We start from the raw sequence: 20,901 nt of genomic DNA on the forward strand, positions 1-20,901 counted from the left end.
TTGTAAGTTTGCTCGCTGAACTGGCAGGTTAGTTTTCAGACATTTCAGTGATGTTACCTTGCATGGTGACAAGTCTTCGGTGAAGCTTTACTGGAGATTCATTGATGTTACGTACCATGGTAACAAATCATCTGAAAACTTGTCAGCTCAGCGAGCAAACTTAAAACCTTTTGTTGCCTATCCCTAATTACTGTTTAACTAAGTAGTTTGCTCACAGGGCAGTTAAGAGTGAAACATTTTTTGTGGATCTGGAATCACATGTAGACCAGACAGGTAAGCCTGGCAGATCTCCTTCCCTGAAGAATATGTGAACCAAATTGTGTGATTTTTTTTTTTAATCACAATTGGCAATAATTTCATAGTCACCTTATTTTATGAGCTCGCTTTTGATTTCAGATTTATTAATTGAATTCACATTTCATCTCCCTTTGTGGGATTTGAACTGTATGACCCACAGTTTAACCTTGTTCTCTGGATTATTGGTCCATTTACTTGTTTTGACCACTCCCAATGGATTGAGTGTTCAACTTTCTGCCCACACTTTGCATGAAGACAGTTCCTTTGAATTCACTGTTGTATTTCTTGGTGATTGGGTATCATCAATACCTCTATTTAATAGACTTTCTGTTGAGAGAACATTCTTTTGAAAATCATTTGACCACCAGTTGGTGTTTTTTTTCATTCCAAGAGAACACAAACCCTTTCAGTCCCTTTCTGAAAGAATATACCCATGCATTTCTGGTATCATCCTTCTAAATTGTCTGTACAAACACTTTAATGCCTCCACTATATATTATTTTATCTATAAGGATGGCTAGAGCTGTGGTTTAATGTAAGTGCAGTACACGTTTAGGAGAACTTATCAAATTTCCCTCAAAATCAAGCATGCTGCTTGGTTTGGCTTTTTATAGCCCTGTGAAACTGATGCAGCTGTCAGTGATTAGTACTCAGTATATCCCATTGTTTGTGTATTCCTACGATGATACACTACCTTGCAACTATTTATTGTAGAATCCCTCAAGTGGAAAGAAGCCATTGAGACCATAAAGTCTGCACTGACCTTCCAAAGAGAATACTGCTGTATTCCTGTAACCTGCATTTACCAGCTAATGCACAGAGTCTGCACATTTTTGGAACCATGGGAGGAAACAGGAGAACTGGCAAAAACCCATGATACAGGGAAACATACAAACTGTCTACAGCCAGTCACCCAAGGCTGGAACTGAACCTAAGTCCATGGTACTGTGAGGTAGTAGAGCAAACCACTGCCTTCATGCTGCCCTTTTCTGCTGAACTTCTTTGGCTCATTATTTGCCTTGCTGTCAATTAAATGTACTTTTTTTAAAGTTGTGTGGTTGAAAAATAATTCTCATCAGCTTGTTTGCAGGTCTGTCTTAATTTTCTTGCCTATATTGTGCAAAATAAATACCTTTTTATGTCAAACCTCATTCAGTTACTTCTGACATATGGTTTCAAAACATTGACAGCATTGTTTGATCAGCTTTGATATCTTGCAGCTCTTATTTTTAAAAAAACATGGTGAGGTGGGTTGGCCAAGCTAAATTGCCCATAATGTCCAGGGATGTGGGGATTAGTCATGGGAATTACAGGGTTAAGGGGATAGGGTAGGAGTAGATTTGGGTGAGATGCTTTTTGGATGGTCGTTGTGGACATGGGCCAAATGGCCTAGTTCCACAATGTCTGGATTCTATGATTCTAAAAACATAGCTTCAGTGAATCTTGCCCATTAACAGGAATAGAATTTTATTTTCATATAGTTTAGATCTAATATTCAATTTTCATCTGCAATATTAATATGTGCAATAACTAGCTTTTGTTGAAAATACTGTGCATAATAAATGCGGTCAAAAATTGGATTGTGGGCTTTTAAGCTGTGGTGTCGTAGGAGAATAAAGTTGGGATGAAGGAAGAACACTTCAAAATTAGAGGACTTAAAGGTTTTCTGTGAAATGTTGAGAAGCAAAACCAGCAGCAATTAGCTTGGTAGTTTGCAGTATAAATTGTTCTTATTCAAAATCAATCTTACTGTCAGTGGCCTGAGGTATTGAAAAGTTGACCGTAGTCGTGCTCCTGATACAAAGTGGAATTCTGTTCCATCTTACAAAGGAGACCATAATCTTTATAGTCTGAACAAATGTCTTGGGAAGAAAATGGAGCCAGTGTCAAGGGAGTTGACATTAAGGAAACAAGTAAATGTGTAAGTTGTGTAATGTAGCAAGGCAGTCCACAGTGCAGACTGGTTTTGGGTTTCCTATGCGAGATTATACCATTGAAGGCTTGGTTGCATGTGTATGAGGGTAACGAATGGTGGTCAGATTTCAAATGCAGTATCTGATTTTGGGGGAATTTTCAAAGTTTCAAGGATATTAGAAATATTTTGAGTTGCAATTTGATAGGATAGTTAATGGCACAGGAAGAGGCTAGTGTGTCCATTGGTGTCTGCACATGAATAATGAGCCATTCCATTTCATCTTTCCAACAATTGGTATCTAGCCCTGCAGGTTACTGTACTCAGAATTCTAACAGGGTAGAAGCAGGCCATCTTGCCCATAGAGTTTGCACAGACCCTCTGAAGAACATTCCACCCAGACCTCGCCCCTACAACACCACATTTCCCATGGCCAATCCATTTTACCTGCACACCTTTGGACTGCGGGAGGAAACCTTCGTCACCCTCGGCAGAACCGGACTCAGGCTTTTTCTTGCTAATCATAACAGGAAAACAGTTTACTCACAATCCTAAATAAAAACCAAAAGAACTGTGGATGCTGTAAGTCAGGCACAAAAACAAATTGCTGAAAAAGCTGAAAAGGTCTGGCAGGATCTGTGAAGAGAAATCAGAGTTGACGTTTCAAATCTAATGATCCTATCGTTAATTTTGATTTTTCTGCACAGATGCTGCCAGATCATCTGTGCTTTTTCAGCAATATGTTTTTGTTTCTTATTTACAATTCTGTTTGTGAAGCAGGCGAAATGCAAAAGAAACAAAATCGATTAAAAGACAAAAGCAACAACTTTGAATATCTGATTCAATATCTACATATAGGCAAAAGTGAGGACTGCAGATGCTGGCAATCAGAGTCTACGTTCGAGTGGTGCTGGAAAAGCACAGCCGGTCAGGCAGCATCCGAGGAGCAGGAAACTCGACGTTTCGGGAAAAGCCCTTCATCAGGATAGTACAATGTTTAACCAAGTTAGTAAAGAATCACATGCCATAATCATCCGTATGTAAAAACACAATTTAGAATAGGTAAGTGGCTAAACATAAACTATAAAATAGGGAAATACCAGGAGCATAAGGAGAGAGAATAAACATGAACGATAGAGTGCTGTAAAAAGCCCGGTGTTGTCAGGTGAAGAGCTTTGGGAGAGTGTCACAGCGGCTTAGAGCTGGAGTGTGCATTGAATTGGGTGTTGGGAAATGTTAGAGGTATTGCACTGGCGTTGGCTCAGGGGGCGGTGCAAGCTTAGTGGATGCAATAATAAAAAGCAGCACCAGGAAACGCTCGGGACCTTTGGGATGGTCCGAGCAATGCCAGTGGCCGCGGCCTGATTCTCATCCACTCTTTCTTCGTTGTTTCGGCTGCACCGAATGGCATCCCGGATTCTGCTCCTTGGTCGGGCCTCCTTGGCCGCACGCTGTCTGCAGGCGGCCGGTAATGGCTTCCAGTGGAGCCGGCTGCCGCGTTGTTGCTCGGGGCTCGCGGCCGGGGGAGCTGAGCCCGGCGGGGGTCACCATGGCAACCGGGCACCGGCCCAGGGCCTCCAGCCCCAAAAGCAGCGGCCTGACACCGCGCGAGAGACGGAGCGGAGTCGGGCCCCCACTACCGGAGCTTTCGTGGAGGACGCCAGGAGGCTGTTGACCCTGGCCTACCCGGAGCGGTGGCCGCTGTCAGGTTAGCACTGCCCCCCAGGAGAGGGATGGAGTGTCCCGGGTTCGGTGGTCCCACTCTGGGGGTGACATCTGCATCCACACAATCCTCGCCCTCCCTCCTGGTCAAAATGTTCCTGAAATCAGCCTCGTCAGCGCCATTTCCCCATTCTCATATCAGTTTATGTTTAATTCACCTTCACATCCTCCCCGTGGAAATGCATCCCCATCTCTGGTTATCAGAAATCTCACTAGAGATTCATTGCACGAACTGATTGGGTACCGCTCTGAAATGATGATAAAGAACTACATGCCAACCATGCTTTTCTGAAAAGATGCTCTATGAGAAGGTGTCGATTTCTCGTGTCCTTAATTTTATTCACAGTTTCTAAAGCTGCAACTGGAAATTCGTTTGTAAAAGGGCATATGTTTTCGTAGTTGTAGTGTTGAATCAAGGGAGTTGGCTCCTGGTTGTACTTCTGCAGCCAGTTCTCTGTAATAAGTTGCCCATTAGTCCACCTCCTTATCTTTGCAGTACAGTCAGCCTGCCCTTGTATTGCGCTGATATCTACAAGTTTGTATTGTTTTCTCTTCCCCAGCTGCTGTGGGCTTCTTGGGTGTGTCCAGCCTTGTGACCATGTCTGCTCCCTTCTTTCTGGGAAAGGTTATTGATACCATTTACATGAATCCTGTTGGAGAGAATGTGACTGGGAGCTTGACCTCACTCTGTGCCATATTGAGTGGTGTCTTCATATGTGGAGCTGCTGCCAATGCTGCCCGTGTCTACCTCATGCAGATTTCAGGTGAAGAAAATATCTGTGCAAGTTTTTGGCTATAAGGGACTTCCAAGATGTTTGAATGCTTGCGTAGGTAAATGCTGTCAATAATGCATGCTCAGCAAGGTTCCACAAAAATATAATTCATTTTAGGACATAGATATATGCCACTGAGTCCATCTGGCCAAACTGATGGTCAAAACTAACTACATCTCACCCCTCCTCATTTTTCTCCTCCTTTTGCTTTCATGCTTATCTATTTTTTTGTGATTAAAAGTATCAGTGCAATTCACTTAACTACTCTGGTAACAACTGTCCATTTTCCCAATCTATTGGTAAAGTTTCTCATAAATTCTGTGTTGAATTTGTGACTATGGCTTAATCCTAATCTTAAATCATCTGCTCCAAGTTTAACTCACTCAAGCCTGTCAGAGTTTTCAAGATCACTTGTTGGACTTTGGCTCAATCTACCAACTTACTTTCTTCTATGTGTGAGCCCAGTCCTGCATGTTCTTTAAATGAAGCAATAGGAGAAGATATTCGGTCTCACACTCTTAATTTATTTTAGGAGTAAATGGATAAAGCATTCAGAGCTCTGGGTCTAGACCTTTCTGTCCCTGGCAAACTATATAGTGTGTCAGTTCAGAAAGTACCACACCTTCCTGTCCCTGACCCAGTCTTTTTATATAATAGAAAACGTCATGCAATCACTGAGGTGGGATTGTCTTCTGACTGGCTGTTGATCTGACTCCATTCTCCGCCTCCTTGCGTCCCCGGATGTCCGACCCCACGTGACCTTGTTTTGCCCGCGAAACGGAGTACCACGTGACTTCCTCCTGCGCGCGCGCATAACGGAGCATCCCCAAAGGCTTCCGAATGCCGAGTATATTTACACTCGCAGCCAGCCATATATTTACAAGTAAGCCATATATTTACAAGTCCCCCTAAACCAGTTTTATACATCACATTCGCTCTCCGATGCATAGGCTTCCCTTCTTGCCAGAACCATGGTTTCCATCTCCATCTGTGACATCTGGTAGGGCGGAGGAGCCTTCGCTTCAATTGCTGTAATAATTACCCTGTTCAACAAAGATCTAATGCAGGGGATACAACAATATCCACACAACACTAACGCAATGATCATACCAACGAGGGACATAAACACAGACACAATTAATCCTTTCCATTTCCCAAACCATGAGTCAAAAATGCCTCCTGGAGGGTTGTCAATACCTGAATGTTCATGCATTTTTTCAGACAAGATTCTTAGTCCTTCCAGGGCTCTGGTTACCGAGCCATCAGGTGCCGTATTGTTGGGGATGAACGTACAACATTGATCTCCAAACACAGAGCACACTTCCCCACCCCACCCCCCCACCCCCTATTCTCGAACCCTCTTCCTGCAAGAGTTAAAGGTTTAAGACCCTTCTACTCTTTTTCTGTTCTTATTTGTTCTGGAGTTCTCACTGGCAGTTCCGTGGCTGCACACTGACTCCAATGGTACCAGCTTTCTCCTTTCCCCTGTAGCCTGACCGCATGAGATGTCCTCTCCACGACCTTGTAAGGTCCTGTCCGCCTTGGCTCCGACCATTTCCGTTTGATGACTTTCAACAGGACTCAATCTGTGGTAGATGGTGGCTGGCTCTGTAGGTCCCCCTTTGCTGATCCAACCTGTTTGGAGAAAGCTGACACCAAAGCTGTTAGTTGGTCATAGTAAGGTTTGTACCTTAGAGAGGCTCCTCCTCCCTCTAACATCTGTATTCCAGCTCCTGGTCCCGGGAACTGCTGCCCTGTTGTTAGCTCGTACGGAGTAAACCCTGTAATGGAGTTTACTGAACTTCTCATAGACAGTAAAGCTAAGGGTAAGGCCACCACCTAACCTAACTTTGTTTGGGCACACACCTTTCCTATTTTTCCTTTTATGGACTGATTCATTCTTTCCACTTTTCCCTGTGACTGAGGATGGTACACTGTTCCAAACGCATGTTTCAGTCCTAAAGCTGCTTCAACTTCTTGCAGGTCTTTGTTCTTGAAATGTGTGCCATTATCTGACCTGACTTTCTTTGGAAACCCATGCATTGGAATGTATTGGTTCATCAAGAATTTGATCACTGTCTTTGCGTCTTCCTTTTTCACAGGTATCGCTTCTGGCCACCCAGTCTATGCATCCACTGCTACCAAAAGGTACCGGTATCCGTTTACTCTCTCTATCACGTCAGTGTAGTCGATCACTATTTTCTGACCTGGCATTCTTGGAAGAGGGAATTTTCCCTCGTGTGGTTTCACTGTTGGTCTCATATTGTATTCTGTACACGTTCTACATTCCCTGATATAATTTTCAATCGTTGCTGGCAAGAACGGATGCCACCAATGTGTCAGCTACCTCTGCATCTGTTTTTTCCACAATGTGTCAACCCATGAGCTTCCTGGAGCATGGAAGCTATCAAACCTGGGGGTAGGACTGGTCTACCGTCCGGTGACCTCCAAATCCCTTTTGACTCTGTGGCCCCTCTCTCTCTCCAAACTGTCAGTTCATGCGGAGAGGCTTTCTGCTGCTCTTTGATTAACACATTTGCATCGCAGGCAGGCAGCAGGTCGTACACTGTTCTCTCTGTTTGCATCATTGTATACTGTGGTGTATACCCTGCTGCTTTCTTTGCTGCTGAGTCTGCTTCCCGATTGACCTTCGCTACTACTGTGTCTGCTTTATCATGTCCTCTACACTTGACCACCTTCACTTCTGCAGGTTTCATTAGGGCCTCCGCTAATCTTTTCATAGCTTTTTCATGTTTAATTGGGGTTTTTGCTGCTGTTAAGAATCCTGCTCTAATCCATTGACTGAGTTCTACCTGTATTGCCCCTGCCACATATGCAGAGTCGGTGTAGATATTTACTCTTTTTCCTTCTGACCATTCTAATGCAGCTATCATTGCCTATAGTTCAGCCAACTGGGCTGATTCTTTGCCTGTCACTTTTCCTGTCAACACTTCCTCAAATCCCTCACTTGTCTGTCGCACCACTGTATAGGCTGCTTTAGGTCCTTCAGTTGGATGTCTGTAACAGCAACCATCTGTGAACAGCACTTCTTCTGGGTCTACTAATGGAATTGCCTGTAAATCTGCCCTAACTTTGATGTCTCTCTCTGCATCCTTTCCTCACACATATATGGCTCTTCTTCTCCCATGTTGTCAGCCATGTTAATTCCTTTGTGTGTAAAAGTTATATGTGGTGCATTTAGGATTTTCTCTAACCTGGTTTGCCGCAGTGACATCATTGTAAAGGCTGTTGAGTTCACATAGGCCGCTATACTATGTGTCGTCAGTACCGTTAGTGAATGGCCCATGACTATATGTGCTACCTTTTTGGAGAATTTTTGCTACCCCTGTTGCATGTCTTGTACATGGCGGGTGTTTGTCCTCTATTGGGTCAAGGGTAACACTTAGATACATCAGCACCTGCCTGCCTCCCCCTTTTTCTGAAAAAGAACACCATTTATTGTGCGTAATTTGTCAGAAATATCGAGGAAAAATGGTTCTTTGTAATCCGGGACCGCTAAATCAACAGCCCGCATTAAGGCCTGTTGAGGAGAGATGAAACTTTTGTCTGCCTCCGTGATCCACTGCAAATGGGCCGACAAATTTCTCATGCCTTGCTCATTTACCATGTCCCTGAAAGGGAAAGTGAGCTCCCCATATGATGCAACGGACTGTCTACTGTACCCTGCCAACCCAAGAAACGAGAGCATGTCTTTTACAGTGACTGGTTTGGTATGATGCAGAATGGAGGATCTATGAGACGGAGACACACCTGTTCCCTTAGCGGAAACAACTCTACCCAGAAAAGACACCGTTTGTCTGCAGCATTGTAATTTAGCCCATGAGACTTTGAAACCGACTTTATACATGCGAAGCAGCAACGTCTTCATGGCTGCCAGACAAGAAACATGGTCGGGTGCCGCCAAAAGAATGTCATCCACATACTGGATCAATATCACCCCCTTTTGGGAGTGTCAGGTCCTTCAGTTGCTGTTTCAGTACCTGATTAAACACCCCCGGCGACAAGATGAACCCTTGAGGGACCCTTGTATAATGTCGTTGTTGGCCTTTATCGGTGAACGATAAAATGTCCCTCAAATGATCAGCTAGGGGCAAACAGAAAAACGCGTTGGCCAGATCAATGCACGAGAACCACTTATGGTCAGGGGTCAGCACAGACATCACAGTGTAGGGGTTTGGAACTGGAACTGTTGGAGTAGAAACGACACTATTGGTCCGTCTAAGATCATGCGCCATCCTATATTTACCTGTATTCTGCTTCTCCACAGGTAAGATAGGAGTGTTCCAGGCTGACTGGGAGGGTTTTAGCACCCCTGCTGCTAACAATCCTTCAATTGTGTTGGCAATGCTGGCTTCAGCCTCTGGTTTGTGTGAATATTGTCTCTGCCAAATTGGAGTGTGGTCAATCAAATCGAATGTGATTGGTGTGACGTATTTGCAGTGACCAATGTCCGTTGAACCTGCTGACCACAAGGTATCTGGTAGAGTGTCAAGCATCACTGCAGCCTGTGGATGGTCTGTTTTCTCCCTGCCATGAAACCTTTTAACTTGCCTCTGTTCCAGCAGTACCTTGTCAGTAGTCCTATACATAATTCTGTAGGCTTTCTCTGATGGTGAATATTGTAAACTGGGTAGCTGAGTCCACACCCAACCAGTTAGCGCCATCAAACGTTTGGACATAGGTCCCAGATCCTTGGCCTGATATTAAGCATGCACGGCCAATGTGAGATGAGGTATAGCTTCTTCAGACATCTCATACCATTCCAACTGTTCTGTAGTCAGTTCAACAACACCCGCCACACCTTCTTTCCCTATCAGAATACAACTAGAGGAAATATCCCATTGAGTCCCTTCTAAGTGCTGATAGAATGCATGCTGATAGATGTCATTATCATTGCAATCATAATACAGGCGAACGTGAAGGGGATCTGCAGGAAGAGCATAGGGATGCAGCATCTGAACCCAGGGTCGCCATTGGCTGTATAAAGACTGTATGCCATTGTTCTGCCTGTTTTCGGGTTCGAGGAGTCCCCAGTATATATCTGCCCACTGCCCTTCTGCCATTGGTGATGTGTCCGGTGATAGCATCATTTAGGGTCCAGAGTGAATCATTGTCATAGAACAGTTGACAGAGTAGCCATTTGGAAAGGTCACTACCAGCCCGTCTGGTCCGCACAGAACCAAGACCCCACATCTCACCAGCAAGTCACGGCCCATCAGATTCACAGGGCATGCAGGTGATGAAATACACCGGTGACAAAAGGTCTGTCCGGCCACTGATGTGATCAGTGGCGATGACAAAGGCAGATTTTCTAGTTTACCCAAGAACCCTACCAACTGGATGCTGGAGGATGACATATTTGACTGAGGTCTCACAAGTGATGGTAGAAAATCTTGCACCCGTGTCAACAAAAAAAGACAGATTCTTGTCCATTACCCTCATTTGCATATAGGGGTCTGCCAACCCCACATGCCCCTGGATTCTCGGGGCCCCGTCAATATTCGTACCCCTGCCCTTCCGGCATAGTCTGGGGGTACTGTCCTTGCACCGGGGCTGCAGCTGCATTTGGGGCTTGGTAAGGCTGAGCAGCCTGTTGAAAAGGAGGCTGACTTGAGTGGGCATACTGTCCTCTGATCAATCCCTGGCCTCCCTGGGGTCCCCACAGTGTGGGACAATTCCTTCTCCAATGCCTGGCTTGGCCGCATTCAAAACAGGTTTTGGGTGGCTGAACTCTTGGTCCTCCGTGGCCCCTTCCTCTACCATGCATTCCTCCTGAAACACCTATAGGCCTGCCCCCATAGTGGGGGTAGGGTGGCATCCAATTGGGTGTTGGGTCTAGACTCGGGTGGTTGTTTTGTGGCGACGGCCACTGAACCATTTGATTAGTTGTCTTTTGGGAGGCCTTCCTTGTATCATTAGCCTTCCTTCTAGGCTCATCGAGCTGTAACATCAGCAACTGCACTTGAGCTGACTCGTTGCTCTGTTTATCTTCATCCTGTTTTGTCATGTAACGCTTCATGTGGTGCGTCAAATGTTTCTCCCACTGTTCTGTAGAACAACCTGGGATATCAGGAATTCTCTCAATCACCTCTTTTACTTCCTTAGGCATCCCTGCCATAATAGCATTCCTAAATAACATGGTCTGTAGCTGACCCAACCCTGGATGGCTCCCCGCAGTATCTGTCCACGTGCCCTTACACCTAGCCAAAAAGGCAGGCATATCCTCACCCTCCTTCATTGTGAAGGTGAGTGAGTGCATCGCTCCCGGTGGAATCGGAAATCTATCCCTCATTGCCCTACCCACACAGGTGCCATGCTGCACAAACTGTTCCGAATCAGGTAGTAAAGTGGTTCCCGCAGACGCTTCAATCTGCTATATTTCCCACATATTCAATTGCTTGCCCAACAATGCTGTCCAATCACCCATAGCTAACTTGTGCCCTTGTGTATATTGGCAAAATTTAGTCATCCAGGATCCATCTCCCTCCCTGGGTGGGGGCATTTTATCCAGGATGCAGTTCATGTCAGTAAATGTGAAGAGCTGATAAACATCCCCCAAATAAGAGCCTCTGTATATTAATGGCATTTGGTGGTGCTGATACTGTATGGGTTGTCGTAATGTGTCTCTGTGACACAGGTTGTAAGGGTCATCCTCTGTCAGGGATTCTTCGTCCTCAATATCTGTCCGATTTTTAGACTCCACCCCCCAATCCAATTTGTCTCTATCTCATTCTTCCCTCAAATCTCTCCTTCTGTCTGAGAACCCGTCATCTAATAACTGACCTGAGCTATGTAATCTTCCCCTCCTTTCGCTCTCAACACTATACAGTGTCGAGTGAGCATCTGGCTCTTCAAATAAAAAATGTCTCCCCTGTTTTGGCTGTTCATTGTTTCTGCTGTGCGTCATTAACACCCTGCTTGCATCCTCCGCTTCTTTAACTCTGTTCAGCTTCTAGTGTTAGTTTTTCTACCTTTCTGATGCTTTCTTCTACTGCTTCCGCCAGTCTCTCTTTTACTGCTTTGTACTCTCTTGTTCCTACTTCTTGCACATCCAACACCCCTTCTTTGAACATACATGAGTGGCATTTGTGTTACAGGATATGGGGACGGTGATTGTACCCCAGGCGATTTAGAATATAATGGCGCTGATGGTCCTGCCTTTTCTGTCTCCTTCGCCAGTTTTGTCGTAGAGGTACCACCCACCCTCTTTTGTAATGTTTCTACCGCCATACAGGCTAACATCATGTTGTGCAGATGAATCCTCCTCTCTTCTTTCTCCTCGCCTTCTTTTGTCCACTTTCTTCTAACTAATATTGACTCTTTCTTTCCCTTCATGTGCTCTTCAACTTCTAATTTAGCTTGCTCTTCTACTTTTCCTAAAAACGGTGACAATTTCTCCCTCTCCTCATCTTTAGGGACTTTGCCCTGTTGTTCTAATTCTTCCCAAATCTTATCATAATTCTCCATCATTGTTTTTTGTTTGTCCTTTGCAAGCCCACTAGCTAACTGACTTCTAGCTTTACCCCACTGCTGTTTTACGGGCAACATTAAGTCGAAAGAACACCCTACGTATTCCTCACACTCTTTATCAAATTCCCCTTCCATTTTACGTATTTTTGTTTTAATCCTCCCGTCTCGCAGTCAATTGGTTTGGATATAATATAACCGAGCAACTCACCCAATCAGAGACAAATCTGGTGGCCAGTCAGTTTGTATGGAGTACACCCGAGCAACTGACCCTTTCACCGAGATTTATCAGCAGTGTCGTTGTTGTCACCGTTAGGTTTCCACTGCCAACTCTTTTTTGCTGAGACACCACCGTCCCTGTCTTCAAGACACTACTGGCTTTTCTGCCACCCTCCGTACATTCCCCAATATAAGTTTTAAAACACAATCATACATCACAATTTGTGAGCGGTGCTTTGATGAGATCCTGCTCAATATACTTTAAACCTCCTCACACTTACGTACCTTGTTGCTTTTATGGGGTCTCTAACCCCATGGGACTTTAAACCTGTACGTACTATATCAATACTTTATCCACTTAGTATTACTAGGACACTTGCAGTATAATGACAACAATTAATTTAGTATCTCCATTTGCAGAACTTCGATATAAACAGGCGTCTGCTCACCTTTTTTTTTAATGCGGTGCCGCTTGTTGTTGTCACCAGACGTCAGTTGTCAGTTGTTTCTATTTTCCTCTCTTCTCCGTTACTTCTCCGTCTTCATCATGTCGGGGTCACCAAATTGTTGGACTTTGGCTCAATCTATCAACTTACTTTCTTCTATGTGTGAGCCCAGTCCTGCATGTTCTTTAAATGAAGCAATAGGAGAAGATATTCGGTCTCACACTCTTAATTTATTTTAGGAGTAAATGGATAAAGCATTCAGAGCTCTGGGTCTAGACCTTTCTGTCCCTGGCAAACTATATAGTGTGTCAGTTCAGAAAGTACCACACCTTCCTGTCCCTGACCCAGTCTTTTTATATAATAGAAAACGTCATGCAATCACTGAGGTGGGATTGTCTTCTGACTGGCTGTTGATCTGACTCCATTCTCCGCCTCCTTGCGTCCCCGGATGTCCGACCCCACGTGACCTTGTTTTGCCCGCGAAACGGAGTACCACGTGACTTCCTCCTGCGCGCGCGCATAACGGAGCATCCCCAAAGGCTTCCGAATGCCGAGTATATTTACATTCTCAGCCAGCCATATATTTACAAGTAAGCCATATATTTGCACACTCCAAAACCACATTTTTCCAGACACCAGAGCCCATGCCATTCTGAACAATTGAAACCTCTCTGTCAAGTTTCCTTATAAATCTATTTCACACTTACGCCTATGTAATTTCTCTCTTTTGTAATTTGGAGATGAAAGCCATATGCAATATCTCCTAAGCATGGTCTAACTGAGATTTGATATAAGTTTTAATTCTATTTATTAGAGCTTTGTTAATGCATATTGCTACTATTAATAAAATGAAAAACAATAGGGAGGCTGGAAATCTGAAAATAAAACAAATTGCTGAAGAAATGCAGTTGGTCTGGCAGCATCTGTGGAGAAGAAACAGTTAATGTTTTGGGTTCAGTGGCCTCTCTTCGAACTTCAGAATTTTTTCCTATTATGGTCCCTATTTTCTTTCTCTTGCTCTTAGCGTTAACAATCGTTTTATTGGATGCCTTCTCCCTCTGGGCTCCTTCTTCACCTGCCACTTATCTCCCCCAGCAAATATACTACACTTTCCTCACTACTGTGTTCTGAAGGATTTATGAATCTGTACCCATGTCCTGATCTTTTTGCTTACTTTTTGGCCTGCTTATTATTCCTATTGTAATGCAACACCTATGTTTTCATTGTGAAATTTTTGTTTGCCATTTACCCCACACATTCTTAATTCTTAAACTTTTCTTTATTTCTCAGTGATACCTTTTTTTTAGCTCTGCTACATAATGTGGTGTCATCTGCAAATTTCAGTATTCTGCTTCTGGGCTCCTGAGTTTTTTCATGTCCACTGGATATGGGTATAGCTGGTTAGATCAGCCTGTATTGTCCTGAGAAAAGTGGCATTGTGCTGCTTTCTTGAACTACTGCAATCTGTATGGTGTGTGTTTATCGACAATGCATTATGAAAGCAGTTCCAAGGTTTTTCAGTTCGAGGATAATTCCAAGTTGGATTAGTGAACAGCTTGGAGAGGAAGTTGCAGGTTTTGGTGTTCCATGTATGTGTTTGTTCATGGCCTTCTATGTGATAGAGGTAATGATTTTGGAAGGTGTGTCAAAAGAGCTTTGGTGAGTTTAGGCAGTTTGCACACTGTTGCAACTGTATGGGGAAGGCAGTGGATGGGGTACAATCAAGCAGACTGCTTTGTCCTAGACAGGTGTGATATGGAGGTGCCAGTGTTGGACTGGGATGGATTGGGTCAGAAATCACAACACCAGTTATGGTCAAACAGTTTTATTTGAAATCACAAGCTTTTAGAGTGCTGGTCCTTCAGAGTGAACACTTGACCTGATGAAGGAGCAGCACTCCAAATGCTTGTGATTTCAAATAAACCTGTTGGGTTATAACTTGTGTGACTTCTGACCCTTTACTAGATAGTAGGCAAAAGTGAGGACTGCAGATGCTGGAAACCAGAGTTTAGATCAGAGTGGGGCTGGAAAAGCACAGCAGGTCAGGCAGCATCCGAGGAGCAGGAAAATTGACGTTTCGGGCAAAAGCCCTTCATTCCTAATGAAGGGCTTTTGCCCGAAACGTCAATTTTCCTGCTCGTCGGATGCTGCCTGACCTGCTGTGCTTTTCCAACACCATTCTGATCTAAACCCTTGTACCAGGTCATGTTGAGCTTCTTGTGTTTTTGATTTGTATTCATCCAGGCATGTGTACAGCATTCATTTCGATTCCTAACTTATTCTTTTTGCTGGTATTGTACATTGGGAGTGTCTCCCTGTTCTTCGAACGGTACATGGGATTGTTTATACTGCATTAAAAAGGGATAAGTGGAGCTTGGTTTATTGTCAAGATGGCACTTCTCATTACATCACAGTCACGATGGCACTGAATTGTCCCTGAAGTAAGGCTTGCATCAGTGACTGTTCGGTGTTTGGGAATTCTCAGCCACATGAAAGGTTCACTACACTGGAGATGCATGCTTTTTAAATGCAAGTCATTGTTCAGTGAAACCAGTGGATGCAACTAAAGAACATGCTTAAATTATTCTTGTTGTGTAACTCGATGATTTTAACTTGCTTCATGCAAAAATTATTGTCTTGGTGATTAACTCATGATAATTTTAAAGCCAAGTGCTGATTAGAAAGGGTACAATTGAAGGGAAGTGACGAAATAACAAAGAAGAGGAAGCTATGATATAGATGAACAAGTCAGAAACTGAGGAAGACATAATGATTTTATAAAGAATTGGAGGCTTACCTGCACTCTGAAATACACATTTATTTTTGGAATTTTAGTGGAATACATCCTCATTTATAGAACTCTGTGGGTGCAAGAAAAGGGAAATGTTTGCAATAAAATCCATTGAGAACCTGGATATAATAAAAACAGCACGTTGGAGAAGCTCAGGTCTGGCAGCATCTGCGGAGAGTGTGAAGGCGTTTCTATTGAATTTCCCCAGCATTCTATTTTTAATTTCATATTTCCAGTGTCTGCATTATTTTGCTGTTTATTTGACAACTGGGGTGTGTTAAATTGGCTGAGGGTTAACCAGTGAGTGATGGAAATCTTGCATTCTCCCATCTTGCACGAGTGCATGACGTGAAGTGTGATGGTGCATGTACTGTCAGTCTAATGCCCTTTTGTTGATTTTTGTTTTGTGCATCACAGGGCAACAGATTGTCAGACGTTTGAGGACAAGATTGTATTCTTCAGTTCTATGCCAGGAGATTGGGTTTTTTGATAAGACCAGCACAGGAGAACTGATAAACCGACTTTCATCCGATACTGACCTGCTTGGACGCTCGGTGACCGAGAATCTATCTGATGGCCTAAGAGCTGTTGGTCAAGCAGCAGCTGGTGTTGGCATGATGGTTTGTTAAAGCTGGGAAAGGGCTGATGAGCAAACATTGTCCCATTTCTGAATTGGTTAACTCTGATACTTTTTTGTTTCCTTTATTTAAGCATATTTTTTGTCTTTTGTTTCCAAGGTGTTTACAGACTCTGAGGACAATTGTCATTTCTAATTTGCACTAATTCCATCTGCAAACTAATTCCAAACTTTGCACTCAAAACATGTACTCCTATGCAAATCTGAAGTTATTAATTTTACAGAATTTGATTGAAATCTTCAGTCTGTGTGACCATATGAGTGTCCAAAAGATGTACATGGCAGCATGCAACAGGGACATGTTATGAACATTTCTCTGCAATGGCTGTGACCATATTCTGGTCAATTTAAATGCCTTGCCTGTGTCTGTTCCCATCTTCCCTACCCTGCCCTGCCAATCTCCTCTGAAGATGTGGAATCTTGCTGATAATAGTTTTATTGATGCCAACAACAATGTCCTAGATTGTCAATTGGCAATTCTGTTTCATATGGCAGCACAGCCAATTTTCATTCTCTTCTCATCTTATGTTCACAACTGTATTTTCCAACAGAAATCACTGAATAATAATTGAGGATAGAAGCATTTGCTATCTTCTTTCCCTTCGACTCAGACATTGGAGCAGACATTGCAGAACTCCAACTGTCACCCTTATTGAAGACATCTAACGAAACAGTTCTGTACTCAAACTTCTGGTACCTTTCATATGTACCTGTGAATTGAGTTTGTACTGCTAGGCAGAATTCATACCTGCTGGAATCTGAAACCTGTTGGATAAAACAAGTGGATATCTTGCACTTTTGTGAATACAAGCTTGAGAAAATAAAGTCTTGAGTAATGCCTTTTTTGTATTTTCTGTCTGAAGTAAAAGAAGGCAGTGTCTAAATGCTCTCATTAAATGTTCCCAGATCAGTCTTCTATTTTAATCTTTAGGTATCAATAATTTTCAAAATATGCTGTTGGTTATCAAATGGTAACGAGTATTTAGCACAACTTGAATCATCCAGGTAAATGCTTATTTGGAGAAATGAGTTGAATGTGCATAGTTGATTGTTGCCTGTGTTCATTGTATCCATTTTTATCTCAAACTGGAACTCTTCGTGATATTTAACATTTTGCAGAATGTAATAAATTTGTGATAAATTGATTTAAATTGACAATTTCCAATATTTTGAAATGTCAACTGACCACAATGGATGTTGCTCACTTAATTTTCCCCTTTTGTTTTTGAGCAGTTTTACGTGTCACCTCAACTGGCTCTGTTTGTCCTGGGCATTGTTCCTCCAGTTGGTGTCCTTGCAGTGTTTTATGGTAGATATATGCGCAAGCTTGGTCGAGTCACCCAAGATTCACTGGCTGATGCAACACAGGTAATGTTTTTATTTATTCTATCATAAGATATGGCCCCACCTGGCCAGACTAGCATTTTTATTAAGAGGAGTAAGGACGCATTATGATTCCAGAACCGTCACAGAGAAGACTCCTTCAGCCCTTTAGTTCACTCACGTGATAAACCTTCACAGTTCCTTTACAGCTAATAAGTCAGGTTGCAGCTGTATAGAACTTCAGTCAGGCCATGTTTAGAATATTATGTATGGTTCTGTTCCCCATACTGCAAGAAGGATGTGCAGGCTTTTGGAGAGGGTACAGTAACAGTTTACCAGGATGTTGTCTGATTTGGAACATTTTAGCTGTGAAGAGAGATTAGATGAACTTGGTTTGTTTTCACTCTAATGTCAAAGGATGGTGGGGGAGGGGGGCACCATTATAAATTTGACAGGCATGGATGGTCAGAGTTTTTTTTCCAGGGTAGAAATGTTAAGTACTCGGGGGCATAGGTTCAAAGGGAGTTAGTTTTTAAAGGAGATGTGAGGCAAATTCATTACAAAGAGGGTGGCAAGCGCCTGGAATGTGCTGTCAGAAGAGATGGTAGAGATGGATACAATAGCAATGTTGAAGAGGTGTCTTGACAGATAAGAATAGGCAGGGAATAAAGGGATATAGACTGTTCAGAGGTTAAAGACTTGTCTTGGTGGGCTGAAGGGCCTGATTCTGTGCTGTACTGTTTTTTTTGTTCTGTAAATGGTGCCAGAGTGTCAAAGCTGAATAGTTTCTTTGCAGCAGAAAAGGTTAACGAGAGGTTTAATATTCAAAATTGAGAAAGCTTGAATTGAATTTGTAAGGAGAAACTGTTTCCACTGGATGGGTCAATAACTTCAAGATACAGATTTAAGAATATTATCAAAACAATCATGTGGTGCTAAGGATTCATTTATGCATTGCTGTGCACTGTGTGAAGGCATGATGGAAGCACATTTAATAGTTCAATAAAAAAGGCAATTGGATAAATACTTGAGAAGAAAAATGTTGGTCTATAAAGAAATGCAGTAAAATTGTATTAAGTGGATAGCTGTTTCAAAGTTACAGCCCAGACACAATGGAATGAATGGTTCCCTCCTATCCAAGAACATCTCTGCTCATTCTTCCTGGATATCATGCTTATTTAGTGATCAAAATTTGCTTGAAGAATAACTCATGGTCCACACAAATCTCCATTGCTGTCCGGACAGCTGGAACTGACAACCAGAAGCGGCAGATTCAAACCACTACAAATTACATTAGATTACATTCCATTAGATTAGTGTGGAAACGGGCCCTTTGGCCCAACAAGTCCACACCGACCCGTCGAAGCGCAACCCACCCATACCCCTACATTTACCCCTTACCTAACACTGCGGGCAATTTAGCATGGCCAATTAACCTGACCTGCACATCTTTAGACTGTGGGAGGAAACCGGAGCAGTCGTAGGAAACCCACGCAGACACGGGGAGAAGGTGCAAACTCCACACCGTCAGTCACCTGAGGTGGTAATTGAACCCGGATCTCTGGCGCTGTGAGGCAGCAATGCTAACCACTATGCCACTGTGCCAGAGGAAAGATCACAGAAGCACTTCACAGGAGGCTCCCAAGCACTGAGGATGTCACCGAGACAGACAGGGGACGAAACGTCTGCAACACACATTCCCAGCTCGGCGAACAGAACCATAAAAAGGGAATAGGGATAACCCCGGGAATTACAGGCCAGTTAGTCTTACTTCTGTGGTAGGCAAAGTAATGGAAAGGGTACTGAGGGATAGGATTTACGAGTATCTGGAAAGACACTGCTTGATTAGGGACAGCCAGCACGGATTTGTGAAGGGTAGGTCTTGCCTTACAAGTCTCATTGAATTCTTCGAGGAGGTGACCAAGCATGTGGATGAGGGTAGAGCAGTGGATGTAGTGTACATGGATTTTAGTAAGGCATTTGCTAAGGTTCCCCATGGTAGGCTTATGCGGAAAGTCAGGAGGCATGGGATAGTGGGAAATTTGGCCAATTGGATAGAAAACTGGCTAACCGGTCGAAGGCAGAGAGTGGTGGTAGATGGTAAATATTCAGCCTGGAGCCCAGTTACACATGGAGTTCCGCAGGGTTCAGTTCTGGGTCCTCTGCTGTTTGTAATTTTTATTAATGACTTAGATGAGGGAGTCGAAGGGTGGGTCAGTAAATTTGCAGATGATACGAAGATAGGTGGAGTTGTGGACAGTGAGGAGGGCTGTTGTCGGCTGCAGAGGGACTTAGATATGATGCAGAGCTGGGCTGAGGAGTGGCAGATGGAGTTCAACTCTGCCAAGTGTGAGGTTGTCCATTTTGGAAGAACAAATAAGAATGCGGAATACAGGGTTAATGGTAGGGTTCTTAGTCAGGTGGAGGAACAGAGGGATCTTGGGGTCTATGTACATGGATCTTTGAAGGTTGCCACTCAGGTGGATAGAGTTTGTAAGAAGGCCTATGGAGTATTATCGTTCATTTGCAGAGGGATTGAATTCAAGAGTCGTGAAGTGATGTTGCAGCTGTACAGGACTTTGGTTAGGCCACAGTTGGAGTACTGTGTGCAGTTCTGGTCGCCTCACTTTAGGAAAGATGTGGAAGCTTTGGAGAGGGTGCAGAGAAGATTTACCAGGATGTTGCCTGGAATGGAGAGTAGGTCATACGAGGATAGGTTGAGAGTTCTCAGCCTTTTCTCGTTGGAACGGCGAAGGGTGAGGGGTGACTTGATAGAGGTTTATAAGATGATCAGAGGAATAGATAGAGTAGACAGTCAGAAACTTTTTCCCCGGGTACAACAGAGTGTTACAAGGGGACATAAATTTAAGGTGAAGGGTGGAAGGTGTAGGGGAGATGTCAGGGGTGGGTTCTTTACCCAGAGAGTGGTGGGGGCATGGAATGCGCTGCCCGTGGGAGTGGTAGAGTCAGAATCATTGGCGACCTTTAAGCGGCATTTGGATAGGTACATGGATGGGTGCTTAATCTAGGTTCGAAGTTCGGCACAACATCGTGGGCCGAAGGGCCTGTTCTGTGCTGTATTGTTCTATGTTCTATGTTCTATAACAACGAGCACCCGAGCTACAAATCTTCTCACAAACCTTTGAAGGAAAATAGGATGAAAAACCAATCCAATCTTGCTTGTTTTGCCCATATCTCCAGAGCAAACAGACAGAAAAGATAGACTGTGTTCCACTGATGCAGCCAATCCAACTCTATCTGTGCTCTTTGCACCGTGTATTCAGTGCTGTGGC

The 20,901-nt window shown here is 43.6% G+C and overlaps 1 protein-coding gene across 2 annotated transcripts in view; it reads left to right on the forward strand.

Moving 5' to 3' along the window:
* Positions 1 to 3,421: 3,421 nt before the first annotated feature.
* abcb10 (ATP-binding cassette, sub-family B (MDR/TAP), member 10) overlaps positions 3,422 to 20,901 on the forward strand; it is a 43,304-nt gene continuing 25,824 nt past the window's right edge. Inside the window, exons 1-4 of one of the 2 annotated variants that reach the window (XM_072581613.1) lie at positions 3,423 to 3,917; positions 4,492 to 4,695; positions 16,066 to 16,268; positions 17,519 to 17,653. In XM_072581613.1, the coding sequence (XP_072437714.1) occupies positions 3,614 to 3,917; positions 4,492 to 4,695; positions 16,066 to 16,268; positions 17,519 to 17,653 (846 nt within the window). In that variant the 5' untranslated portion in view covers positions 3,423 to 3,613. Of the gene's footprint in view, positions 3,918 to 4,491; positions 4,696 to 16,065; positions 16,269 to 17,518; positions 17,654 to 20,901 lie in introns of both variants that reach the window. The other variant, XM_072581614.1, reaches the window with a different exon arrangement.

The sequence above is a fragment of the Chiloscyllium punctatum genome, chromosome 11, assembly GCF_047496795.1.
Source record: "Chiloscyllium punctatum isolate Juve2018m chromosome 11, sChiPun1.3, whole genome shotgun sequence".
Taxonomy (NCBI): Eukaryota; Metazoa; Chordata; class Chondrichthyes; order Orectolobiformes; family Hemiscylliidae; genus Chiloscyllium; species Chiloscyllium punctatum.